At 45.7% G+C, this 23,179-nt stretch overlaps 1 protein-coding gene across 1 annotated transcript in view; it reads left to right on the top strand.

Moving 5' to 3' along the window:
- Positions 1-19,460, top strand: part of LOC115202215 (F-box/WD repeat-containing protein 7) — a gene marked incomplete in the record, with an annotated part of 98,143 nt that extends 78,683 nt beyond the window's left edge. The window contains 5 exon segments of the mRNA XM_029766199.1: positions 3-84; positions 9,087-9,268; positions 10,232-10,457; positions 11,997-12,207; positions 16,747-19,460. Coding sequence (XP_029622059.1) covers positions 3-84; positions 9,087-9,268; positions 10,232-10,457; positions 11,997-12,207; positions 16,747-17,015 — 970 coding nt within the window.
- Between the last annotated feature and the right edge of the window lie 3,719 nt (positions 19,461-23,179).

Consider the following 23,179-nt stretch of genomic DNA (forward strand, 5'->3'; position numbering starts at 1 on the left):
CACTGCCTCCAGTTCTGTGGTAACCGCATCGTCAGCGGCTCTGATGACAACTCGCTCAAGGTCTGGTCGGCTGTCACAGGAAAGGTAAGACTTTCACTCATCCCTCGCTCTCCAACCCCCATATTGAAACCAGGCCAAACCTTTTGACTACAGAATGTAGAAAATTGCCATTGTCTCAGTTGTAGACTGGTATGGTACTGGTATGTAGATTGGTATGGTACTGGTATGTAGACTGGTATGGTACTGGTATGTAGACTGGTATGGTACTTGTATGTAGATTGGTATGGTACTGGTATGTAGATTGGTATGGTACTGGTATGGTACTGGTATGTAGATTGGTTTGGTTCTGGAGATTATGAATAGGAGTTTAAAAAGGGATGAAGTGTCTCTTTAAGTCTCATTGGTTGTTCCATCCCACTGCATCAGTGTTATGTGGAATGCATACACATAGTAATGCGTTCCTATTCTGAAGGAACTCATTACAGCTCGTGTATTTCTCATTACCGTCTCATTGATCTGTAATGAAGCATGTTAGCAGGAAGTCAATCCACATGCTATGGCAGCTCTTTAAATGACTTAGTGTGTCTTCACTCAATACCTCAGATTCATGATCAAGGGTTTGTAATTGATTTTTGCATTTTAAGGTTTACTCAAATGCATAGGCTAGTGTACTGCATACTGGAGGTTTTACACAAATGATACCGCTTGGCGCTCCAGAATCTCCCTGAGACCCTGACCAGATTGCAATTGATTAGTGACATCGTTCAACATTGGCACATTTGTAATTTTCCATGCAAGGATAGAACGTCTGAAACCTATTGTTCCTTCCCTTAGTCGTTGCCAGTGAGTGATCTGTGTCGTCAGACAGGCGAGGGAGGGGCTGTTTGTATTCATGACTGGGACAGATGCGGTGACACGGACCTTGTGTTGCTGGTTTATAGGGTCCGCTAAAATGGTGGCGCTGGTGTGGGCCTCGCTGAGAGAGGGAGTGCAAGAGGTAGGGAGGCTCGGGAACTATTGTAAATCACCTCTTCCCTGGTCTTCGCCGATTCCATTTTCACTGGAGCTCTTAATGAAATTTCTCCTTTAGGACAAAGCTCTCTGGCTTTTTGAAGTGCAAGGAGAACGACTAAGGGAAGGAATAACAAGTTTCAGACGTTCTATCCTTGCATGGAAAATTACAAATACACTCTGAATGCGTCAGTGGTGCCCAGGTGCATGAAACACTGAAACAGTGAAAACAGAAGCCACGGCGTGTCTCATAACAGAAAAGCTTCCTCCCTTTTGATTGCATTGGGCACTCAGCCAAGCAGTGATTATACAGTCTGTCGGTCTCTCTCAGCGTTGTGCTGTGGTGAACAGATCAGTACCAAGGGCATCTGATAGTGAAGCCATGCGGATTGTCTCTCTTCCCACCACCACCATTAGGGTAATGTCCATCCGGATGACTTGTAACTCTCAGGTTATTGCTGCAGTGACTTGCTCACACCATGTTGTGAAGACAGAGGTTAGAACAGGTGTGTGTGCGTGATTAGTCATCGTAACCCAGCAGGCTGGCCCGAGGCCATTCTTTTCCCACTTCCCACGATGCACCCGGGCTGGATCCACGAACACCGCCCCCACCCCTCCCTCCCTGCCGTGTGGTTGGTTGCCTTTTATGCCCCAACCAGCTGTTCCTGTGCCAGATTTATTCATTTCATTATGACAGTCGAGGTCAGAGCTGTAGAAAGGTGAGCTGATCCTAAATCAGTTTGGAAGAATCTAGAGACCATCTTCGCCTGGGCCAGATTAGTTAGTTTGCTCTTGTTTGTTGAAGTCAGGACTGAAGCAATTTGAGCTGATCCTAGATCAGTCATTTAAAACCGCTGGTGGATAGATCTCCATTGCAAGAAGAGGAAAAAACAGATTTCCTTAATTCGCTCTCTCTCTCTTGCGCTCCCTTTTGCTCTCTCTCGCGCTCCCTTTTGCTCTCTCTCGCGCTCCCTTTTGCTCTCTCTCGCGCTCCCTTTTGCTCTCTCTCGCGCTCCCTTTTGCTCTCTCTCGCGCTCTCTTTTGCTCTCTCTCGCGCTCCCTTTTGCTCTCTCTCGCGCTCTCTTTTGCTCTCTCTCTCGCGCTCTCTTTTGCTCTCTCGCGCTCTCTTTTGCTCTCTCGCGCTCTCTTTTGCTCTCTCGCGCTCTCTCTTTTGCTCTCTCTCGCGCTCTCTTTTGCTCTCTCTCGCGCTCTCTTTTGCTCGCTCTCGCGCTCTCTTTTGCTCTCTCTCGCGCGCTCTCTTTTGCTCTCTCTCGCGAGCTCTCTTTTGCTCTCTCTCTCGCGCTCTCTTTTGCTCTCTCTCTCGCGCTCTCTTTTGCTCTCTCTTTTGCTCTCTTTTGCTCTCTCTTTTGCTCTCTCTCGCGCTCTCTTTTGCTCTCTCTCGCGCTCTCTTTTGCTCTCTCGCGCGCTCTCTTTTGCTCTCTCTCGCGCTCTCTCTCGCGCTCTCTCACGCACTCTCTTTTGCTCTCTCTCGCGCGCTCTCTTTTGCTCTCTCGCGCTCTCTCGCGCTCTCTTTTGCTCTCTCGCGCTCTCTCACGCTCTCTTTTGCTCTCTCTCGCGCGCTCTCTTTTGCTTTCTCTCGCGCGCTCTCTTTTGCTCTCTCGCGCTCTCTCGCGCTCTCTTTTGCTCTCTTTTGCTCTCTCGCGCACTCTCTTTGCTCTCTCTCGCGCTCTCTTTTGCGCTCTCTTTTGCGCTCTCTTTTGCGCTCTCTCGCGCGCTCTCTTTCGCGCTCTCTTTTGCTCTCTCTCGCGCTCTCTCTCGCGCTCTCTTTTGCTCTCTCTCGCGCGCTCTCTTTTGCGCTCTCTCGCACTCTCTCTCACGCTCTCTTTTGCTCTCTCTCGCGCACTCTCTTTTGCTCTCTCTCGCGCACTCTCTTTTGCTCTCTCTCGCGCACTCTCTTTTGCTCTCTCTCGCGCACTCTCTTTTGCTCTCTCTCGCGCACTCTTTTGCTCTCTCTCGCGTACTCTCTTTTGCTCTCTCTCGCGCACTCTCTTGCTCTCTCTCGCGCACTCTCTTTTGCTCTCTTTTGCTCTCTCTCGCGCACTCTCTTTTGCTCTCTCTCGCGCACTCTCTTTTGCTCTCTCTCGCGCACTCTCTTTTGCTCTCTCTCGCGCACTCTCTTTGCTCTCTCGCGCTCTCTCTCGCGCACTCTTTTGCTCTCTCTCGCGCACTCTCTTTTGCGCTCTCTCGCGTACTCTCTTTTGCTCTCTCTTTTGCTCTCTCTCGCGCACTCTCTTTTGCTCTCTCTCGCGCTCCCTTATATTCACCATCAATCATCTCTCACCGTGACAAGCCAGGCTTGTTTTGACCTGACCCCTGGATGACCCCTGCCAAAGAATAGTCCAGTGCTGCTACTGCATTCTTCTTCCTGATCCTGCTTCTGTTTCCACAGCAAATAGCCAAAATGTCTGCCTGGCTGCCAGACAGGACTGGAGCTTCTCTCTCTCCTCTTTCTCTTTCTTTACAGATTGTCAGACCTTGGGTTGTGGGTGTTCTCATTCATTCTTACGTGTGTGTGTGTTATGTGTGTGTTGCGTGTGTGTGTTATGTGTGTGTGTGTGTGTGTGTTATGCCTGTGTGTGTGTGTGTGTGTGTGTGTGTTGTGTGTGTGCGTGTGTGTGTTATGCCTGTGTGTGTGTGTGTGTGTGTGTGTGTTATGCCTGTGTGTGTGTGTGTGTGTGTGTGTGTTATGCCTGTGTGTGTGTGTGTGTGTGTGTGTTATGCCTGTGTGTGTGTGTGTGTGTGTGTGTGTGTTATGCCTGTGTGTGTGTGTGTGTGTGTGTGTTATGCCTGTGTGTGTGTGTGTGTGTGTGTGTGTGTGTGTGTGTGTGTGTTAGGCCTGTGTGTGTGTGTGTGTTATGCCTGTGTGTGTGGGGGTTATGCCTGTGTGTGTGCGCTCGCTTGTGTGTTTCCTCTCCTTCTACCTTGGCGTTCCACTCCAAGTCCCAGCTTAAGTGGCATAAACCTTCAGCCTCACAGGAGCTCAGGGAAGCCTATTCCTACCCAGCTTTCAGCAGCTAACATCCAGACTAAAGGCTTATTCACCGCTGGATCAATAGGAGATAGAGAGAAACCCACGCTTGAAAATGGACCTTGAAAGACATGCATTTCAGTCTTTCAAGTGATGTATCAATGCCAGGTGCTACTTTGAGGAGGTCCAGGTTTTCTCTCTTCCGTTGTTGTTTTACTGGGATATTACAGAGGGACAATGTTGACTCCCTCTCTAGACTGGCCTCCATGTCCGTCTGAAGCATCTATCTCCTGTTGATTTGTGTTTTTTAGTTCTGTTGTCCTTCATCTGCGGCACACAAGGTCTCGGTCCGGACGCGCTCTCTGTTTGGTTTGGGGACGCTTTAATTTTGAAAAAGCTACGCTGGCACAGACAGGAATGTCACAACTAGAGTGCTTTGAATTCCTCTGTCCCAAAAAGAATGAGTCTGGATTCAGCCACTGGATTCAGTGATTAGACCAAGCTTGTGTCCAAAATGCCACCCTATTCCGTATAGTGCACTACTTTTGGCGAGGGTTCTGTCCCTGACCGGTGGAGAAGGGAGTAGTCAAGTGAATGACATTTTCTGCTGAACATGTTCTAATGTAGAGAACAAACACAGCCTAGTGTTTAGAACTAATGTTATGGACCTCTATCCCTTCTATGGCATGTTCAGTCCCCCAGTTGCATTTCTCCAAGTAGCACCTGGCATTGATACATCACTTGGAACAAAATGGAACAAGGCACGTGTCTGGTGCTGTAATGTCTCCATAGATTTCCCCCGTTAGACATGGCTCTCATGTACAACCTATCCCTTCCAACAACATTTACCATTTTAATCATGCGTCATAGCAGAATTTCTTCAGATCAGATAATGGATCTTCCACTGTTGTGGAATTTAGCCTTTCATGTCGTCTTTGAAAGATTCCATCATTATCTAAGACTTGTTATTCTTGTCCTTTAGATACCCGAGGGTTTTCTCTCACTCCGTCAGTACTATCATACAGTGTGGGAGTGAATCAAGACACCCCACTGTGAGCAATCAAGACATGATTGCACCAGCAGATTACTCTACAAACGCTTCCTTGACTCATCTCCTTGAGAGACTGGTGTGTGTGTCCCAAATGGCACCCTATGCCCTTTATAGTGCACTACTTTTGACCAGGGCCCACAGCAGGGCACTATAAAGGGCCCTTCCATTTGGGAAGCACAAACCTGGAATTCCGCATCTTATCCGCAGTAAGATAACAGGATGCAATTGGAGTTCTGTTAAAACCGTTTGCTTTGAGACCGAAGAAGAGGAGGCTAGAAACCACAATGCCGTGAAATGATGGTCTGGGCTTAGAGGGAGAGCTGCTTCGGTTTGGCTTCATTGTTGACGCTGTTTTTTTGTTGTTGTTTTTTTACATATTAGCATTTTTCTTACTGCAGCCCCAGACTTTAAATTGTCTGTTAGACTGAGGAAAACTGTCAGTAGCCTAGCGATCAAATGTTGTCGTGGAATATGGTGCTGGCTGCTGAGTCCGTCTGAGGCCTGCACCTTTGTCTTTGCTGTCCTTCGCTTTCAATGAGAGCTGCCAAGCTTCGATCTACACACACTGTACACACACACACTGTTCACGCACCCAGTGCTTCAAAGGCTGTCTGTCTGTGCGCTAGAGCAGTGAAAGTCCTTGTGCCCGTCAACAGACAACTCTGCTGCCTGTCACACACACACACTCCGCTGCCTGTCAGGCTGATCTAAAATGGCAGGCAAACAGCCTGGCAGGCAGGCAGATTCCCTCTATCACAGAGAGGAAAGGCATCTTCTGTTATGCCAGATGCTACACACACACACACACACACACACACACACACTCTCTAGCTGTGTATTCCTGGTTCACCTTCACCTCAGATAATAACATGTGAAGCTCCAGACATGACTTATTGAGTGTATACCTCATGATGAGGCCATTGATCTCCTTGTATATGAGAACTACATGTATTGAACTGAAGCAACACATTCAATGTTTATTTGATTGAAATCTAAATGGATTGTTCTGGTTGGATCATGTCTCATCTTTGTAGACTGTGTTTTGACATGTGTGTCGTTGTGAGAGACTGTTAGCCTATGTTATTATGTTCATACTAATTGACGTTTCCAGACCTGGCATGTCACCACTGGCTAGATTTGGAATCACAGCTGAGAGCGTGACTAACATGGATCGGCGCCAGGTCTGTGTTGACCGTCAAACAGAAACTTCTGAGGCCGTATCATCAAGACCCAGGAATGCCTGCGAAGGTCTTATCACGCTTAGTTAACACCCTTCTCCTGTGTGTCACGGGGCCATTTGCACAGTGCTGGGAAAACCCTTGTTCTCTCGGTTTATTCACTTTATCTCTCCCTCATTGTCCTTGAAAGGACATCTCTCTTTTTCATGTTTTCCCTCCCTCTACTGCTCTCTCTCTCTCCCTCCCTCTACTGCTCCCTCCTCCCCTCTCCTCTCCCCTCCCGCCCACTCTCTCCCTCCCCCACTCTCTCGCTCTCTGTCGCTCTCTGTACCTCTGAGTCATAATGAGATCTTGAGTAACCACCAGGTCTGTTCAAATGCAGGCGGCAGCAAGAAAAACACCTCTGTACACAAACATTCCTCTCCAGCATATAGGCTCCTTACATCTGACCTCTGCTGGACTGTGAGCTCTGTCTGATAAACACAACAAGGTCTGCAGTCTGGCCTAGTCTGAGTTTCCCCGCTAATGTTGTCTAGCCTAGTATATGTGACCATCTTGTTATTTTTGCGCTGTGCAGCTATTCTCATAGCCTTGTAATAGACCCTGTTTGTTTATCCCGGGGCTAGCTGGCTAGCCTTTTACCTTCAGTTAGCAGCATCTGTCTGTTGGCATCCTCACTTAGTCAGTCAGCCGACCTGGTTTTGTCGGTTTGTGTTGTGTTCTGAAGACGTACTGCAAATTATGCGTTCTGGTGACCATTATGGGAAGGAGACAACTGTCAGCAGTCGCAGTAGAAAAACAAAATGGTCTCCCCAATTGAAAGATAACTGTGGGGAAAAGCAATACAGGGTACTTTTCCAACATTTTAACGCCAAGGATCAAAGGATTCAGGAAGGAAGTGTAATGCAAAAATGGAGCACTTGATCAGACCCTGGTCTTCAAACCAGCCCCTAACAGGCCCTCGAGGAGAATGCCTAATCTCCCTCTGAGACGCAGAGAGATGCCTCTTCATATTTGTTCAACACAGGCAGATAAATAGACACCTAAGCCTCCACTTTCAGGGGTCCTTCTCTCCTTGACTCTGAAGTAGGCTGTAATCGCCCGAGAGCAGGAGAGAAAGCTTCCACATTCTTGGAACCGGAATGTCAGAACCCTGGGCTTGTTTTGCTTGGGAATCCATCACCCTGGTAACACAGACTTGCTGTGTGTTGAGTACTTTGCTTGGGAATCCATCACCCTGGTAACACAGACTTGCTGTGTGTTGAGTACTTTGACTCAGGACTGTGTTTTGATGTGATGCGGTCAAAAAGATGTATACATATAATATTGATCTCATTCAATGCATTCATGACCACAACCTGGTACTATGTTGACAGCTGAAAGAACAACATAAAAAAAAAACTAAACTGTATTTTTACCCATTATTTCTTTGGCCGTTTACTGTAGTTGACAGTCACTGTTAGATGGTGACCAACTCGCTCAGTCGTAAGCAGAAGCTTTCATATCATTATATCCTGCTTGGAACCATGACTAATTTCCCCCCCTACCCCCCCCCCCCCCCTCCTCCTCTTCCTTCAATATAACAGTTATGAAGCTGAGCAAATGGAGGCCTGACTGCACTTAGATGGATAAAATAAATAGCTTGTGACATTGGAGAGAAAAGGTTACGTCCCAAAGTTAATGAAGCGTCCCTGTTTATCACAGGAGAGCAAGGGAGATGGATGGAGAGTGTAAGTGAGATGGGAGAGTGAAAGAGAGACTGCAGTTACATCCTACTCACTCACCTCAATAAAACCCCTGCTTTGCCTTGATGGTCGCTGGACGCTCACCACTTTATCAGCTTCAGTCAGGAGGTCACATGTTTTACACCTCGGCACGGATCATAACTCCCCCCGGAACAGACTGGTTCCTCCGGTTTACCATCCCACCCCTAAAAAATCTAATTAAATTCCAGGCATAATTACATTTAGGGGGATAATGGCTATGGAGTCCGTTACAAATTGAATAGATTGGAAAGATTTCTTTAATCACTGTAGGGTAATCAATAGCTAATCTCGCTTTGCAAATTAGGAAAAATGGGTCTCTTTTTTTTGTGAAGGCTTTGTCACCACCTGTACTCCAGACCTGGGTTCAAATACTATTTGAAATCTGTCCAATACTTAGTGGTGGCTCGAGTCTGCCTGGCGTGTCAGATGGTCAGGGTTTGCTCTTTTCCGGCTAATGTGTTGGTTAGATTGCACCAGCAAAGCTCAGTAAAGCCCAGAGGAAGTATTTGAACCCCAGGACTTGTCATCTTGGAACAACAGAAGGAAATGGCTTCTCGTTCAACTGTAGATAAGTATAAAGCAGTTCCCTAAGACTGAGGAAAGGTCACTATAATACATTTTATCCCCCCTGTGCTGCAGTTACGTGTGGATTGACTTGACTAGAGGTTTTTAGAAAAGTTCAGATCAATTTAAATTCAATTTGTTATACCTTCTGAATGGAACGTGAACTCGGCCCGATATCCCATCCTGTCTTCAACTGGTCTTTCATCCAATCATCGGAGGGTCAATCTCAAACTTGAGGGAAATGATTTTCTTACATTTCTTCAAAGCTCTAAGATATCTATATATATGTATGAGACTGAGGTGATGTTTTGGAGTTTTAAAAAGAGCAGAAGTATGTCAAACTTGTTTGAAATGGATTTCTATAATTACATGGGAAGGGAGGGGAACTCACCACATCCAACACCAATGTGTGGCTCCCATCTATGTGAATATGTCACTGTATGGAGTATGCGTGATGAGGTGTGTTTTCTGTTTGTCATTGTGAAGTATCTAGACTGAGGTATCTTCCCTCTCTGGTCTCTCTGCAGTGTCTGAGGACTCTGGTGGGCCACACGGGGGGCGTGTGGTCGTCCCAGATGAGGGACAACATCATCATCAGCGGCTCCACCGACCGGACGCTCAAGGTCTGGAACGCAGAGACGGGCGACTGTATCCACACCCTGTACGGGCATACCTCAACGGTGCGCTGTATGCACCTGCACGAGAAAACGTATGTACTGAGTGACTGTTTACCCAACAGGTTGTGATCTTTCAAATGGACCAGTAGTTATCCGACACGAGTTGAGAAACGCACTCTATTCTCTTCCTGGTATCAAAACAGCATGTGTTACAAGCATACTGTACCCAGGCAGTAAAACACACCTCAGTGGAACACCACAACATGCCAATGTGCCTCATGAAGTGTACTCAGGGTCTCATAGGGACGGAATAGAACCCTGAATAGAACCAAAGTGGCCGTCTAAATGAATCCGCCTGCCACTCCTCTCTAGTGCTCTTCCTGCCTCGAGGCCGATGAGGTTTTGTGTAACATTTTGATTACTCACTCGGAGGAAGTGAAGGGCCTCTGGCGGCTGCAGGGCTTGACAGTGGAAGAACGGTGATTTCCATCTTTGTCAGTGCTGGATGCCGGAAGCCGTTTTGTAACTTATGGAGTACGCCTCCCAATTCTTTATGAACCTGTTTTTCCAGCTTTCTGTGCCGGAGGGGTTGCAGGTTTAGGAGGGGTGGGAATTGTGGCCTGGGGGTTTTGTGTATGTTCATGTACCAACATGACGATGGCGAAACTCGAAGATGGTCTTTGTCAGAATGAGAAGGCTACAATCTTATTTATGTATTTCCTGTTTTGCTTTCATCAACTCTCATAATGAGAATGAGGGCTAGAGGTCAACCTATTGAATTTACTGCCAGTAAATCACAGACATGAAGGATACAAAAACACCATTAAGATTGTCAAGATTCCCATCAAAGCTGTCACACAAACTGTGGTAAACATAAAAGCAATTGCCTTGATCCTATATGAATCCAATCTAACCAGTAGATTTGAGCCAAAAACACTCAGCCTGTAATTCTCAGACATTGAGCCTGCCAGTTAGATTTGATAAAGTCCTGCAAGAATAGACTAGCGTTTTGAATGTTAATGTCCCGTCAATCCGTATCCTCTTTCTTCTCCCAGGGTGGTGAGTGGTTCTCGTGACGCCACGCTGCGTGTGTGGAACGTCGAGACGGGCCAGTGTTTACACGTCCTCATGGGCCACGTGGCGGCGGTGCGCTGCGTCCAGTACGACGGCCGCAGAGTGGTCAGCGGGGCCTACGACTTCATGGTCAAGGTCTGGGACCCCGAGACTGAGACCTGCCTCCACACGCTGCAGGGCCACACCAACAGAGTCTACTCACTACAGGTAGGGGTCTGTGTACACACACTGTCTCATATTTATTTACATTTGAGTCATTTAGCAGACACTCTTATCCAGAGCGACTTACAGGAGCAATTAGGGTTAAGTGCCTTGCTCAAGGGCACATCGGCATATTTTTCACATAGTCGGCTCGGGGATTTGAACCAGCAACCTTTCCGTTACTGGCCCAACGCTCTTAACCACTAGGCTACCTGCCGCACACGCTCACTTACACTCATACACACATCAGAGTCCATCATTTCATTAATGTCTGAAGATTTGTATAGTGACTGAGTCTATTGGATTTTAATCTACAGTCCTCTTAGTGAACAGTGTATTTAAACTGTCTATTTAAACTGTGCAAAACCAAGCCCTTCTCATCAAAGAGCACCCCGCCCCAACTCAAACATCACTATTTTTACATTCCTTTTATCTTCTACTATTTGGCAGCCCTCTAGGAATGAAACGCGAAACAAATCAATTTAGCACGCCGTCATAGAAGTCCTCTATTCAAATCAAATCCCTTCATATATCCACTGTACGGTTTGGTGTAAATTATAATCATCTCTTTTGAAAGTGTACAACGGGGCCTCATCTGGTTCATACAGTGCCTAACGCGTCCGTAAAACAAGAACCATCGACCTCGGAGCACTTAGAGAACCCAGAGCCCTTTAAAACAGTGTTTGCAGTTGGTGCTTTGAACCGCCATTCCACAATATGATAAGGTGGTTGCCATGTGAACCACAGTGGTTGGGAAAGAGCCACAACAAAATAGTCCCTCTGTCTGTTGTATCCAAGGCAGCAGAGCAGCAGTACGATGGGTTTTTCTCAACCCCTTCTCTTTCTACGGTGCAGTGACATTATATAAACAGAACATTGGTGTGAGTCTGGGTCACACACACATATACACACACACAGTAGTAGTAGTGTTAGAAGGTTAATGGATTCCTCTGCCTCGTGTCCTCGAAGATGTCCTCTCCCTTTACGTCTCTCTCTCTCTCTCTCTCTCTCTCTCTCTCTCTCTGTGATGACGGAGCAGTTTAGAGCCACAACTATCACCTTCAGAGAGAGCCGCTGCATCCCAAATGGCTCCCTTTTCCCTTTATAGTGCACTGCTTTTGGCCAGGCTCAAAGGTAGTTCATCTGAATAGGGAATAGGAGAGAGAGAGAGGTTTACTGTTCAGATGGACAGATGCCCTCCACTCTATACACTCTATGTGACACTGACTTTGAAAAAGCTGTACAAATCTATACAATTAATTAGGTCTAATGAATTAATGTGATATTATATGAATGCTAATTAATTTAATTCATTATATCTAATGGAACATTATCTGGATCCTCCTTTTTCCTCCTCTGTTTGGTTTGCTCTTTGGGTTCTATCCCAGGGTACTGGAAAGCCTCTCTGACAACTGCTGATGGAAAAAGGGATTTCTGAATACATTTTCATTGATTCCAATTCATGCTAGAATAGAAATGACTGGAATCCGTTGGTGTCAAACGGAATGTATCGCAATAACTGGATCATCCTTCCACCCCCTCCAGTTTGATGGGATCCACGTGGTGAGCGGTAGCCTGGACACGTCTATCCGGGTGTGGGATGTGGAGACGGGTAACTGCATCCACACTCTGACAGGTCACCAGTCCCTCACCAGCGGCATGGAGCTCAAAGACAACATCCTGGTCTCGGGCAACGCCGACTCCACCGTCAAGATCTGGGACATCAAGACGGGACAGTGCCTGCAGACGTTGCAAGGTGAGTCTTCGTCCTTCCCACAGACACACACAGTGCCTGCAGACGTTGCAAGGCGAGTCTTCGTCCTTCCCACAGACACACACAGTGCCTGCAGACGTTCCGAGGCGTGTCTGTCGCCGGGTCGTCAACGCCCTCGTTGGAACAGGGTTGTATTCATTAAGGAACAACCAAGTAAAATGCTTTGCAATGGGAAACGAAAACGGGTGTTTCTCATTGGACAAGTTCAGGTAGTCCCTCCCTGTTTCAGCTCGTTTTCTTCTGTTTGGTGGCTTGTAAATACAGCCATGTTTGACTGATTGGTTGATTTGATATGACTTATATAGTGCGTTCTTGACTCTCAAAATGCTTTACATGGTATGGGGGGAAACTCCCTTCAAACTCCACCATCTACCGCAGACAACTCTACAGCCTCCTTTTATCTGTAAGTGGGGAAAATGTCTGGAATTGGCCAATTTTGGACCCGAGCAAAAGGCTGTTGCTCCGAGATATTCACTCAATGATGTGCTTGGCTGTGCATGGCCAAACAGAGCCAACACATTGTGGGCCAGCCAGCCAGCCACTCTCCAGACAGGGATCATTTCCCTGGCTCTGGATGTTAGCGTAACAATTCTCTCTCTCAGCCATTAGCACTAAGTACTGTTACCTTGAATGGGGAGATATGGAGAAACCCTTACTGTGCAGCTGCACTGTGCAGCTGCCCGTGCTAATTTCCCCCCAAATGGCCTTATTAGTGAACTACAAGCCCAACGATTCCCATGGAACTACAACTCACACGTGTCCCCTCCCCTTGGAACAAAGGGAATAGATAACGCCCTGTTTTAGAATGAGAGAAGAGGGGAGGATGTGAGAGGAGGGGTGAAAGAAGGGGTGATGGCCCTGCATGAGGATGAGAGACAAGGCAAGAAGGGTCTTCTATGCTATCAAAAGGAACATAAAATTCGACGTACCAATTAGGATCTGGCTAAAAAATGCTTGAATCAGTTATAGAACCCATTGTCCTTTTATGGTTATGAGATCTGGGGTCCGTTCACCAACCAAGAATTCACTAAATGGGACAAACACCAAATTGCGACTCCATGCTGAATTCTACAGAAGTATCCTCAGTGTACCATGTAAAACACCAAATAATGCATGCAGAGCAGAATTAGGCCGATACCCGCTAATTATCAAAATCCAGAAAAGAGCTGTTAAATTCTACAACTCCCTAAAAGGAAGTGATTCCCAAACCTTCCATAACAAAGCCATCACCTACAGAGAGATGAACCTGGAGAAGAGTCCCCTAAGCAAGCTGGTCCTGGGGCTCTGTTCACAAACACAAACAGACCCCACAGAGCCACACGACAGCAACACAATTAGACCCAACCAAATCGTGAGAAAACAAAAAGATAATTACTTTGGAAAGAATTTACAAAATAACAGCGAGGACTAGAATGATATTTGGGCCTAAACAGAGACTACACAGTGGCAGAATACCTGACCACTGTGACTGACCCAAAATTAAGGAAATATTTGATTATGTACAGTGAGCATAGCCTTGCTATTGAGAAAGGCCACTGAAGGCAGACCTGGCCACAAATTGAGGTGGAAACTGAGCTGCACTTCCTAACCTCCAGCCAAATGTATGACGGTATTAGAGACATTTCCCTCAGATTACACAGATCCACAAAGAATTCGAAAACAAACCCAATTTTGATCAACTCCCATATCTCTTGGGTGAAATACTACAGTGTGCTATCACAACAGCAAGATTTGTGACCTGTTGCCACAAGAAAAGGGCAACCAGTGAAGAACAAATACAGTCTATGTTTATTTATTTTCCCTTTTGTAGTTTAACTATTTGCACATTATTACAACACTGTATATATACATACCGTAAGTTCCGGACTATAAGCCGCAACTTTTTTCCCAAGCTTTGAACCTCGCGGCTTAAACAATGACGCGGCTAATATATGGATTTTTCCCGCTTTCAATTTTTTTTCTTCCAAAAAAACACATTCTGTGACGTGCTCAGTTTTTGGGCGACATGAAGCTTTCATTAGACCAATGAAATTGCCGAACGGGTTAACGTCAAACCACTTTTGTTTACTGTTTAGATTAAATCGAGCGCTCTCAAACTTCCCATCATTCTGATTACGGTAGTCATTTTGTCACCCTCATCAGGGCAAAGACACGGAGAAATGTATATGATGCAGCTTTCAAGTTGAAGGCGATTGATCTGGCTGTTGGAAAAGGAAATAGAGCTGCTGCACGGGAGCTTGGTCTTAATGAGTCGATGATAAGACGTTGGAAACAGCAGCGTGAGGAATTGACTCAAAAAGACAACTAAAGATTACTGCTCATTTTTTATTTTTTGTTACAAGCCATGTTTCGTTAAAGCCTATTTATTTTTGTTACAAGCCGTGTTTCGTTAAAGCCTATTTATTTTTGTTACAAGCCATGTTTCGTTAAAGCCTGTGTAAAGTTCATTTGTTTCAATGTACCGGTAGGCACCTGCGGCTTATAGACGTGCGGCTTATTTATGTTCAAAATAATATATATTTTTTAAATTCAGTGGGTGCGGCTTATATTCAGGTGCGCTTAATAGTCCGGAAATTACGGTAATGACATTTGAAATGTCTTTATTCTTTTGGAACTTTTGTGAGTGTTAATTTTTTATCTATTTCACTTGCTTTGGCAATGTAACATATGTTTCCCATGCCAATAAAGCCCCTTAAATTGAAATGGAATTGAATTGAGAGGAGGATGAGGAGGGATGAAGAAAGGTGAATGGGGTCCTGTCTTGTCGGGGTGCCTGGCCCAGGTCCTGTCTTGTCGGGGACCCTGGCCCAGGTCCTGTCTTGTCGGGGAGCCTGGCCCAGGTCTTGTCGGGGTGCCTGGCCCAGGTCTTGTCGGGGTGCCTGGCCCAGGTCCGGTCTTGTCGGGGTGCCTGGCCCAGGTCCTGTCTTGTCGGGGTGCCTGGCCCAGGTCCTGTCTTGTCGGGGTGCCTGGCCCAGGTCCTGTCTTGTCGGGGAGCCTGGCCCAGGTCTTGTCGGGGAGCCTGGCCAAGGTCCTGTCTTGTCGGGGCGCCTGGCCCATGAGGGGCATGACAAGGGGGCGTGACGCTAGGCTAAGGGGGCATGGAGGGGGGTGGGGTGCAGGGATTATGTAGGTCATGTAATTGGGTCAATGGGAAATTTCTGCCATTCATTCATTAGGGCATTTAGATAAGACAATAGCCTAACAGGCAACTCACTGGCAGCCACAGATGAGGTACTTAAGCTGAGAGGATAGATAACGATGTAGCCAGCTGCTTTGTTGTGGAAATGAACTGGGTGGGAGAGAGGGAGAGATTTGGGGGTTTGCTGGGTACATTGTCCAATCTTTGCGAGAAAGGCGCAGTGCAAAATGTGTAGCCCTTTGAAAACACTGGAGACAGACCAAGGGAGAGGATGAGGGTTTACACTGCTGTCTGCCACTGGATCACTGTTCAAATGAGATCTGTTGGTAGGCTAATGAACACAATTCCTAGTGTACTTCATACAATGAATGATTTTGCATTCATAATGAGCACTTTTCATTGTGGACTGTAGTTCATCATATTAGAGATTTCATCCTGATTAGTATTCACTGTTTAGAGTTTTGTGGAATAACTGCTGGAAGGTGTTTTAATGTTGTCAGCCACGTCTTTGAAACTGTGATTCTGTGTTTGTTTTAATAGTGTAAACTAGATCAAATGTGGGGGATTTATCATCTGCATATCCTAAGGGAATATTAGTCATTCACACAGACACACATACACAGACACACACACACACATACAGGGGCCACAGACACCACAATCTGCACACCGAATGGGTGTTCCTGCCAGCTGCCACGCTCACCACACACACACACACACACACACCGCTGTAGTGCCAGCAGGCTCCAGTCAGCAGAGCTAGTCAGCAGCTGTAGATGGTGACAGCTCTATGCCCTGGGCTCCTCTCCTCTACTAGCCCAGGATTTTCCATGGCAGACGAGGACAAGGCAGGGTGCCTTATTTCCCTGCCTTAACACTCTCCAGAAATAAACAGTATAGTGTTTACCATCTCTACCAGGTCTTCCACCAATGACCTTGCAACCAATGATCTCTTTCTATCAAGCCTTTTCTCTTTATTGGTCTCCTATTTTTCCTCACTCGTCTTGAAGGGATATTATTGGATTTTGGCAACGAGGCCCTTCATCTACTTTCCGAGAGTTGGATGAACTCATTGACGCCATTTTTATGTCTCTGTGTCCAGTATGAAGCAAGTTAGAGGTAGTTTCGCGACCCAATGCTAACTAGCGTTAGCGCAATTGATGGAAGTCACATCGACTTCAATTAATTGCGCTAACGCTAGTTTGCAACTTCAGAGACACAAAAATGTGAGTTCATCGGACTCTGGGGAACTAGACGATAAAGGGACACTACAGTGAAAATGAGAAACTAGCTATTTATCTCTTTCACACATTCACTCACTCTTCTCCCCTCCTCTCTCTCTCTCTCTCTCTCTCTCTCTCTCTCCCCCTCTCCACCACCAGGTCCCCACAAGCACCAGAGCGCCGTGACGTGCCTGCAGTTCAACAAGAACTTTGTCATCACCAGCTCGGACGACGGCACGGTGAAGCTGTGGGACCTGAAGACGGGCGAGTTCATCCGCAACCTGGTGACGCTGGAGAGCGGCGGCAGCGGCGGGGTGGTGTGGCGCATCCGCGCCTCCAACACCAAGCTGGTGTGTGCCGTGGGAAGCCGCAACGGCACCGAGGAGACAAAACTACTGGTGCTAGACTTTGACGTGGACATGAAGTGAGAGGAGAGGAGGGGAAATGGTCGAGACGGGGAAAAGTGAGGAGAGGGGAGGAGGGGTAAAGGGAGACGAGGATGAGATGGCTCAACATCGATGGTGAACATGCCCTAAACTCTTCACTCCCACACTCAGAAACAGCCCCACCCTACCCTCAACACTACCACCGCCCCCTCCTTACCTCTCCCCTCCCCCCGTCGGTGGCCGTTTCTGACAAAGCCACAGTCGCCAACCTCACTGGCCAGCACCCGTACTTGTTACCCCTCCCACCTTAAGGGGGTGGAGTCCGAATCATAAGGGGGGGGGTGGAAATGGGTGTGGCTTGGAACAGGGGTGTGGCCCGCCCGCACCTCTGCAGTAGGCTGGGAGGAAGAAGAGGGGGAGGAACGGACTCGTCCAATAAAGGAGGAAGAGAAGAAAGACAGGAACTCTTGAAGAAATAACTCTGCGGCCATAGAGGCAGCTTCTTTGCAAAAAAAACAGAGACTTGTTCACTCAAGCCTGACGCAAGCGTTTGTTCAGATGTATAAAGATATATAATTTTTTATCCCCCACATAAAGCGCCAACCGACTATTTAATAGAAAAACAACACTGTATGCAGTACACAAGGCAAAGACACAGGGAAACGTCAAATTCTCATTTGAGGAAATTAAGTGAATTGGAAAGAAGTTTTTATGAGAACACAGACACACGATATTAGCTAAGTAAGGAGGTTCTTGTCGTCGGGGAGAGAATGAGAGAAACGACATTCCAAGAATCTGATTGGTCCCCAAACCAGGTATGAGCCTATAACATCAGGCCCTATATCCTGTTCTCTGTTTGTTCCATTCTTATTGTTCTTCAGTCTTTTAGTTCCAGGGTTTGATTTCTTCAAAAAACACATAGGAGCACACATACAACTGTGAATTTGCGTTCCTTTTGTAGTTATGTTCTTTCAATCAGTTCAAAGACAAGGATTTTTGTTGTTTGTTTTTTGGTTGCCTATTGTTGCCAACAGCAACAAGTCCCAGTATTAACCTGTTCCACTCACTTATTTGCTTTTGTTGTCTCACCACGTTTTATTTTCTGTTTGGGTTGTTCTTTACATTTTTCTTTTCTTCTTCATAGCTAGAGATGTTAAGTCTCCAGATTTAGACATGCTGTCCTTTGTTTTTCAGCGAGTCTGGCTGGGTTGGTTCCCCAATGCTGGTTCTTATGTGGGGGGGAAAGGTTGGGGTTCTCTTCTCGGAGCTCTTGGTGTGGAATAGCGTCCTCCCTCCCTCTCAGTACTGTTTTCCCAGTGGGTAAACTGTATTTATGCTGCTAGATAAAACTGAAATAAAGATGGAACTTTTACTCGCTGTGACGTTTTAGTCCCAGACTAAATTCCAAAATGGACTCTTCTAATGTTTTAAACAGACGACACACAAAAGAGAGAGAGAGAGAGAGAGAGAGAGAGAGAGAAACATGACAATAACAACCGTGGTTTTGTTGTTTTGTTTCTGCCACTGAAACTTGAGCCAAACATGCCTCAGCCAGGCTGAGAGGAGAGAGTGTTGGACAAAGACAGGTTTGCCTGCGTAGAGGAAACGATAGGGTGTAATGTACGTGTGTTGTGTGTGTGTGTGTGTGTGTGCGCGTGTGTATGTTTTTGGGCAAATTGTTAACACATTCCTTGGGACAAAGCGCTTTCAGCCTGTTCTGTGGGGAACTGTCTAGATGCTGTGTGGACTGGCAAAGAGAAAAAAGAAAATAGCAATTTTAATTTTTGTTTTTTTTAAGTGAATGAAAGAACTGTCCATCCATTTGTAATTTGTTTCCATTCAAATGTTTGAAGCAACAATGATGAATGGGTGCAAACTGACAAGTACAGTAGAAGGCAGGACACTCTTAGTGTTATGAATATGACATATTACACGTTACAGTCAAACTGTTAAGCGCTAGCTAGCTCGCTCAGCAGTTAGCAGTCTAATGGTTTGTGAATGGAAAAAGTACCTACAGGCAACCTGGCTTCAAGTGAACAGAACATTGTAGCCAAAATGATTAGTTAAACTCAATCTCCCAGGAAAGGAGTCACACACACAACTCAAGCAGAACTGTGAAAGTGGTTTAACACTGTATATTAAAAAAAACTATCTTGTTCTTTCTCCTCTCTCGTTTTATTTTGAATCTGTTTTAATTTATGATCTGGTTTGAGAAATCAGATGCCGCAGGTGTTTTTATTTTTTCAGTTCATTCATGTAACTGCCTGGCAAAAAGAAAACAGACAGAGAAAAAAAAACCTGAAAGGGATTGTGTATTTGTTTGATTCAACTTAGAAATTTTATTTTCTTATAACTTAAGTGCAATAAAATGTGCGTTTTTTTGTTTTTTTTTTCATTTCAAGCATTTCAGTTGTCTGTTTTTCACTGTGTTATGTGTTCAATAAAGCCTCTTCGGTTTATTACATTACTGAGGGGAATACTTTCAAATACTTTGTCTTTGGCGCACGTTTCAGCACACACACATTCGCACCGCAAATGAAACCGGTAACCACGATAACATGTTTGAGATTACTAGCGTGTTGAACAAATGAGGTTCACGGACCTGGAGTCACGGTTAAGTAGTGTGCTGGTGCTTGGTTCTTCTACACGCCAGTGTTCCTTGTGGTGTTGGCAGTCTCATTTCCGTAGTATTTAATTTACCGTGACTACATAAGCGCCTAACCCCACCCGTATCACTAGCTTCATTCTGGATCCAGTTTTGCTATACAACACTTGACCTCCACCTTAGAACGTGTTAGCATATAAAACGAATGTATTCCTATGGGAACATCGACTACCTCCTCTCAACGGAAGTGTCAACTTCACTGTGTTCCACTATGTACATCTGCGCTGATGAAATCCAGAGTGGTTGGTATATTCGGACAACTTCCAGTTTAACGTTGTGGTTTCTCATCTGCATGTTGGCTGGTGATATCTCCTTTTCTTGTTCAGGCTGCAGTATATAAGGCTCTCTAACAAAATATATTTTACATTTTTAACTAGCCAAGTCCGTGTCTGGGCTAGGGGGCAGTATTGAGAATTTTGGAAAAAATATGTTCCCATTTTTAACTGCCTCCTACACCAACTCAGAAGCTAGAATATGCATATTATTGTTCAGGTTTGGATAGAAAACACTCTGAATTTTCTAAAACTGTTTGAATGGTGTCTGTGAGTATAACAGAACTCCTATGGCAGGCAAAAACCTGACAAGGTTTCAAGCAGGAAGTACCCTGTCTGACAAGGAGTCGTGCGTCTTGCATCTTTTTATTGAAAAGTAAGGATCTTAGCTGTAACGTGACAATTCCCAGGGCTCCAATAGGCTCTCAGAACCCGCGAAAAACCTGAAGGTTTACGAGGGAGCCTCAGGCTGAAACACATTATCACCTTTTGTAAGTGGCTGCTCCGAGGACCTTTGAATGAGGCGCGTGCACGAGTCGCTTCTGAGGAGAAATTTTATTCGGCTGTTTAGGCTCAATGCATACTCCCGGTCGGAATATTATCACTAATCTACGAGTTAAATGGCATAAAAATTGTTTTTAAACAGCGGTTGACATGCTTCGAAGTACGGTAATGGAATATTTAGACATTTTTGACACGCCAATGCGCCATGCGCGGGACCGTGAAGAAGCATTCTAGAACTCACGAACAAAACGTCGCTGTTTGGATATAACGATGGATTATTTGGGACCAAACCAACATTTGTTATTGAAGTAGAAGTCCTGGCAGTGTATTCTGATGAAGAACAAGCAAGGTAAGAACATTTTTCTTATAGGAAATGTGATTTTGGTGGAGGCTGACCTGGGTGGGTATCTAAATAGCTAGCCCTGTAATGCCGGGCTATGTACTTAGATTATTGCAAAATGTGCTTCATCCGAAAAGCTATTTTAAAATCGGACATATCGAGTGCATAGAGGAGTAATGTATCTATAATTCTTAAAATAATTGTTATGCTTTTTGTGAACGTTTATCGTGAGTAATTTAGCAAACTGTTAGTAAATTCAACGGAAGTTTGCGGGGGTTATGCTTTTTCTGAACGTCACATGCTAATGCAAAAAGCTGTTTTTTGATATAAATATGAACTTGATTGAACAGACATGCATGTATTGTATAACACAATGTCCTAGGTGTGTCATCTGATGAAGATCATCAAAGGTTAGTGCTGCATTTAGCTGTGGTTTGGGTTTATGTGACATGATATGCTAGCTTGAAAAATGGCTGTCTGATTTTTTCTGGCTGGGCACTCTGCTGACATAATCTAATGTTTTGCTTTCGTTGTAAAGCCTTTTTGAAATCGGACAGTGGGGTTAGATTAACGAGATTCTTGTCTTTAAATAGCTGTAAAATAGTCATATGTTTGAGAAATTGAAGTAATAGTATTTCTAACGATTCAAAAATCGCGCCACTGGAATTTCAGTAGCTGTTACGTAGGTGGGACGAAATCGTCCCACATACCCCAGAGAGGTTAACAAATTCCTGTTTTACAATGACGGCCTACAAAGGCATGAAGACTAGGGGAAGTATCCCCTCTTGTCGACAAGTTTATCCCTTCATGCCTATTCCATCTGAGACTGCAGATGTGATGCATACAGACTGGTTGTAGTTGGGATTTCTATTTTGTTTTTTAAAGAATGGGATGATTTGGGTACAGGGGGGGGAAATAGATGTACTCTTATATGCCTGAGTGCAATTTTAGTAAGATTTGGTGATATTTACTGATATGAATCTCTAAAGGTTTTTGTAATGTTTGAGCTTCTAAGTTTCATACCTATAAAGACAAGACGACACCATTTATAGTTATAAGACCGGCAACAGGACTGGAACAAGTTTCATACATTCTACACTCATTTTACTGACAGACTATAAAGGTAGCAAGCAACGGAAAGTCATTCTGAAAATGCTCCCTGCAGGTACATTTCAACCAATGGGAGTTGTGGCCGACAGGTTTCTGAGTGGATAGCAAAGATACAGTAGCTTCATTACGAGACACTGATGTAGATCCACAGCCACTCTTAAAGCACTTCATTTTGGGACGTGATGAATCGGCTCTATTCCTTCAAGTTATTAGCTATTAATCTACCTTCTATCCCCCCCCCCCCTTTCTCCTACCTCCAGGCAGGATTAATTTCTCTGCCTTGTAATTCACTCTGCATATATGCATTGCAGCCAGTGCCCATTGATGGATGTATCCTATTCCCATCCACTCACACAAAACCTAGCCTGGCGTGTTAGACAGGGGTGGTAAAATAAGCAGGAGAGATCAATCGCACCCTATTCCCCTTATAGTGCACTACTTTTGACCAGGGCTCATGGGTCTCTGCAGGGAATGGGGTGCATTTGGGATGCAACGCTAGACCCAGCTAGGGGTGATAAAATAAGAGATGGGGCTGGAAAGGTTTGGTGGGAAGGTAAGGGGGAGGGGTGCTACTGTTTTACAGTGATATAGATGGGTTTTGATGGGGGGATGAGGTCTGTGTTTGTAGGGTGGAGGAGGGGGAAAGATGAAGGGTTTAATGTAAAGGAGTTGGGATGGAGGGGGAGGAAGGAGGATCCCTGCTCCTTCTCATCCGTTTGTTCATTAATTCTGCCCTGCAGCAATAGTTCGATCACTAGTGTACTAGTGCCAGGAGATGCTCAAAACCAGGGCCTGTAAACAGGCCAGTGCTAGGCTAGGCTAACGCTATGCTACACAGCTCCGTAGCTAGCCTCCATCTAAGGGGCCCTGCTATACTTATTTTACCCAGGCAGGGGAGACCCCAGTGGGGGGTTGGGTATCTTTCCTTAGTGGGGAAAGTGCTAACTAGCAGAGCTCCATAAAGGAATATGATGTAGTTCCTCAGAGCCATTTTAGACAGGAATAAATAGAGAACCACATAGCCCTGATTCCTTTGGGAGCTGATGTGCTAGTCGTTCATCTTGTCACCTAGGGGTGGCCCTATGGAGACTAGTTGTGAATGAACACGACACACACACTGAGGCTGACATGAGGGCAATCTCCACCCAACACTCCCTTGTTGCTGGGAAACCAGAGGTGTGTGTTCGACTGTCCTGACCTTCCCCTCTTTTTGCCCTGGCAAGGTTGGACTCTAACAAGATGTTGAAAACCCCATTGTGATTCTAGGTAGGTTTGTCATTTCTCTAATTGGCCTTTTAGAATGAGTTTTTGACTT

This window comes from Salmo trutta, chromosome 11, assembly GCF_901001165.1.
Source record: "Salmo trutta chromosome 11, fSalTru1.1, whole genome shotgun sequence".
Taxonomy (NCBI): Eukaryota; Metazoa; Chordata; class Actinopteri; order Salmoniformes; family Salmonidae; genus Salmo; species Salmo trutta.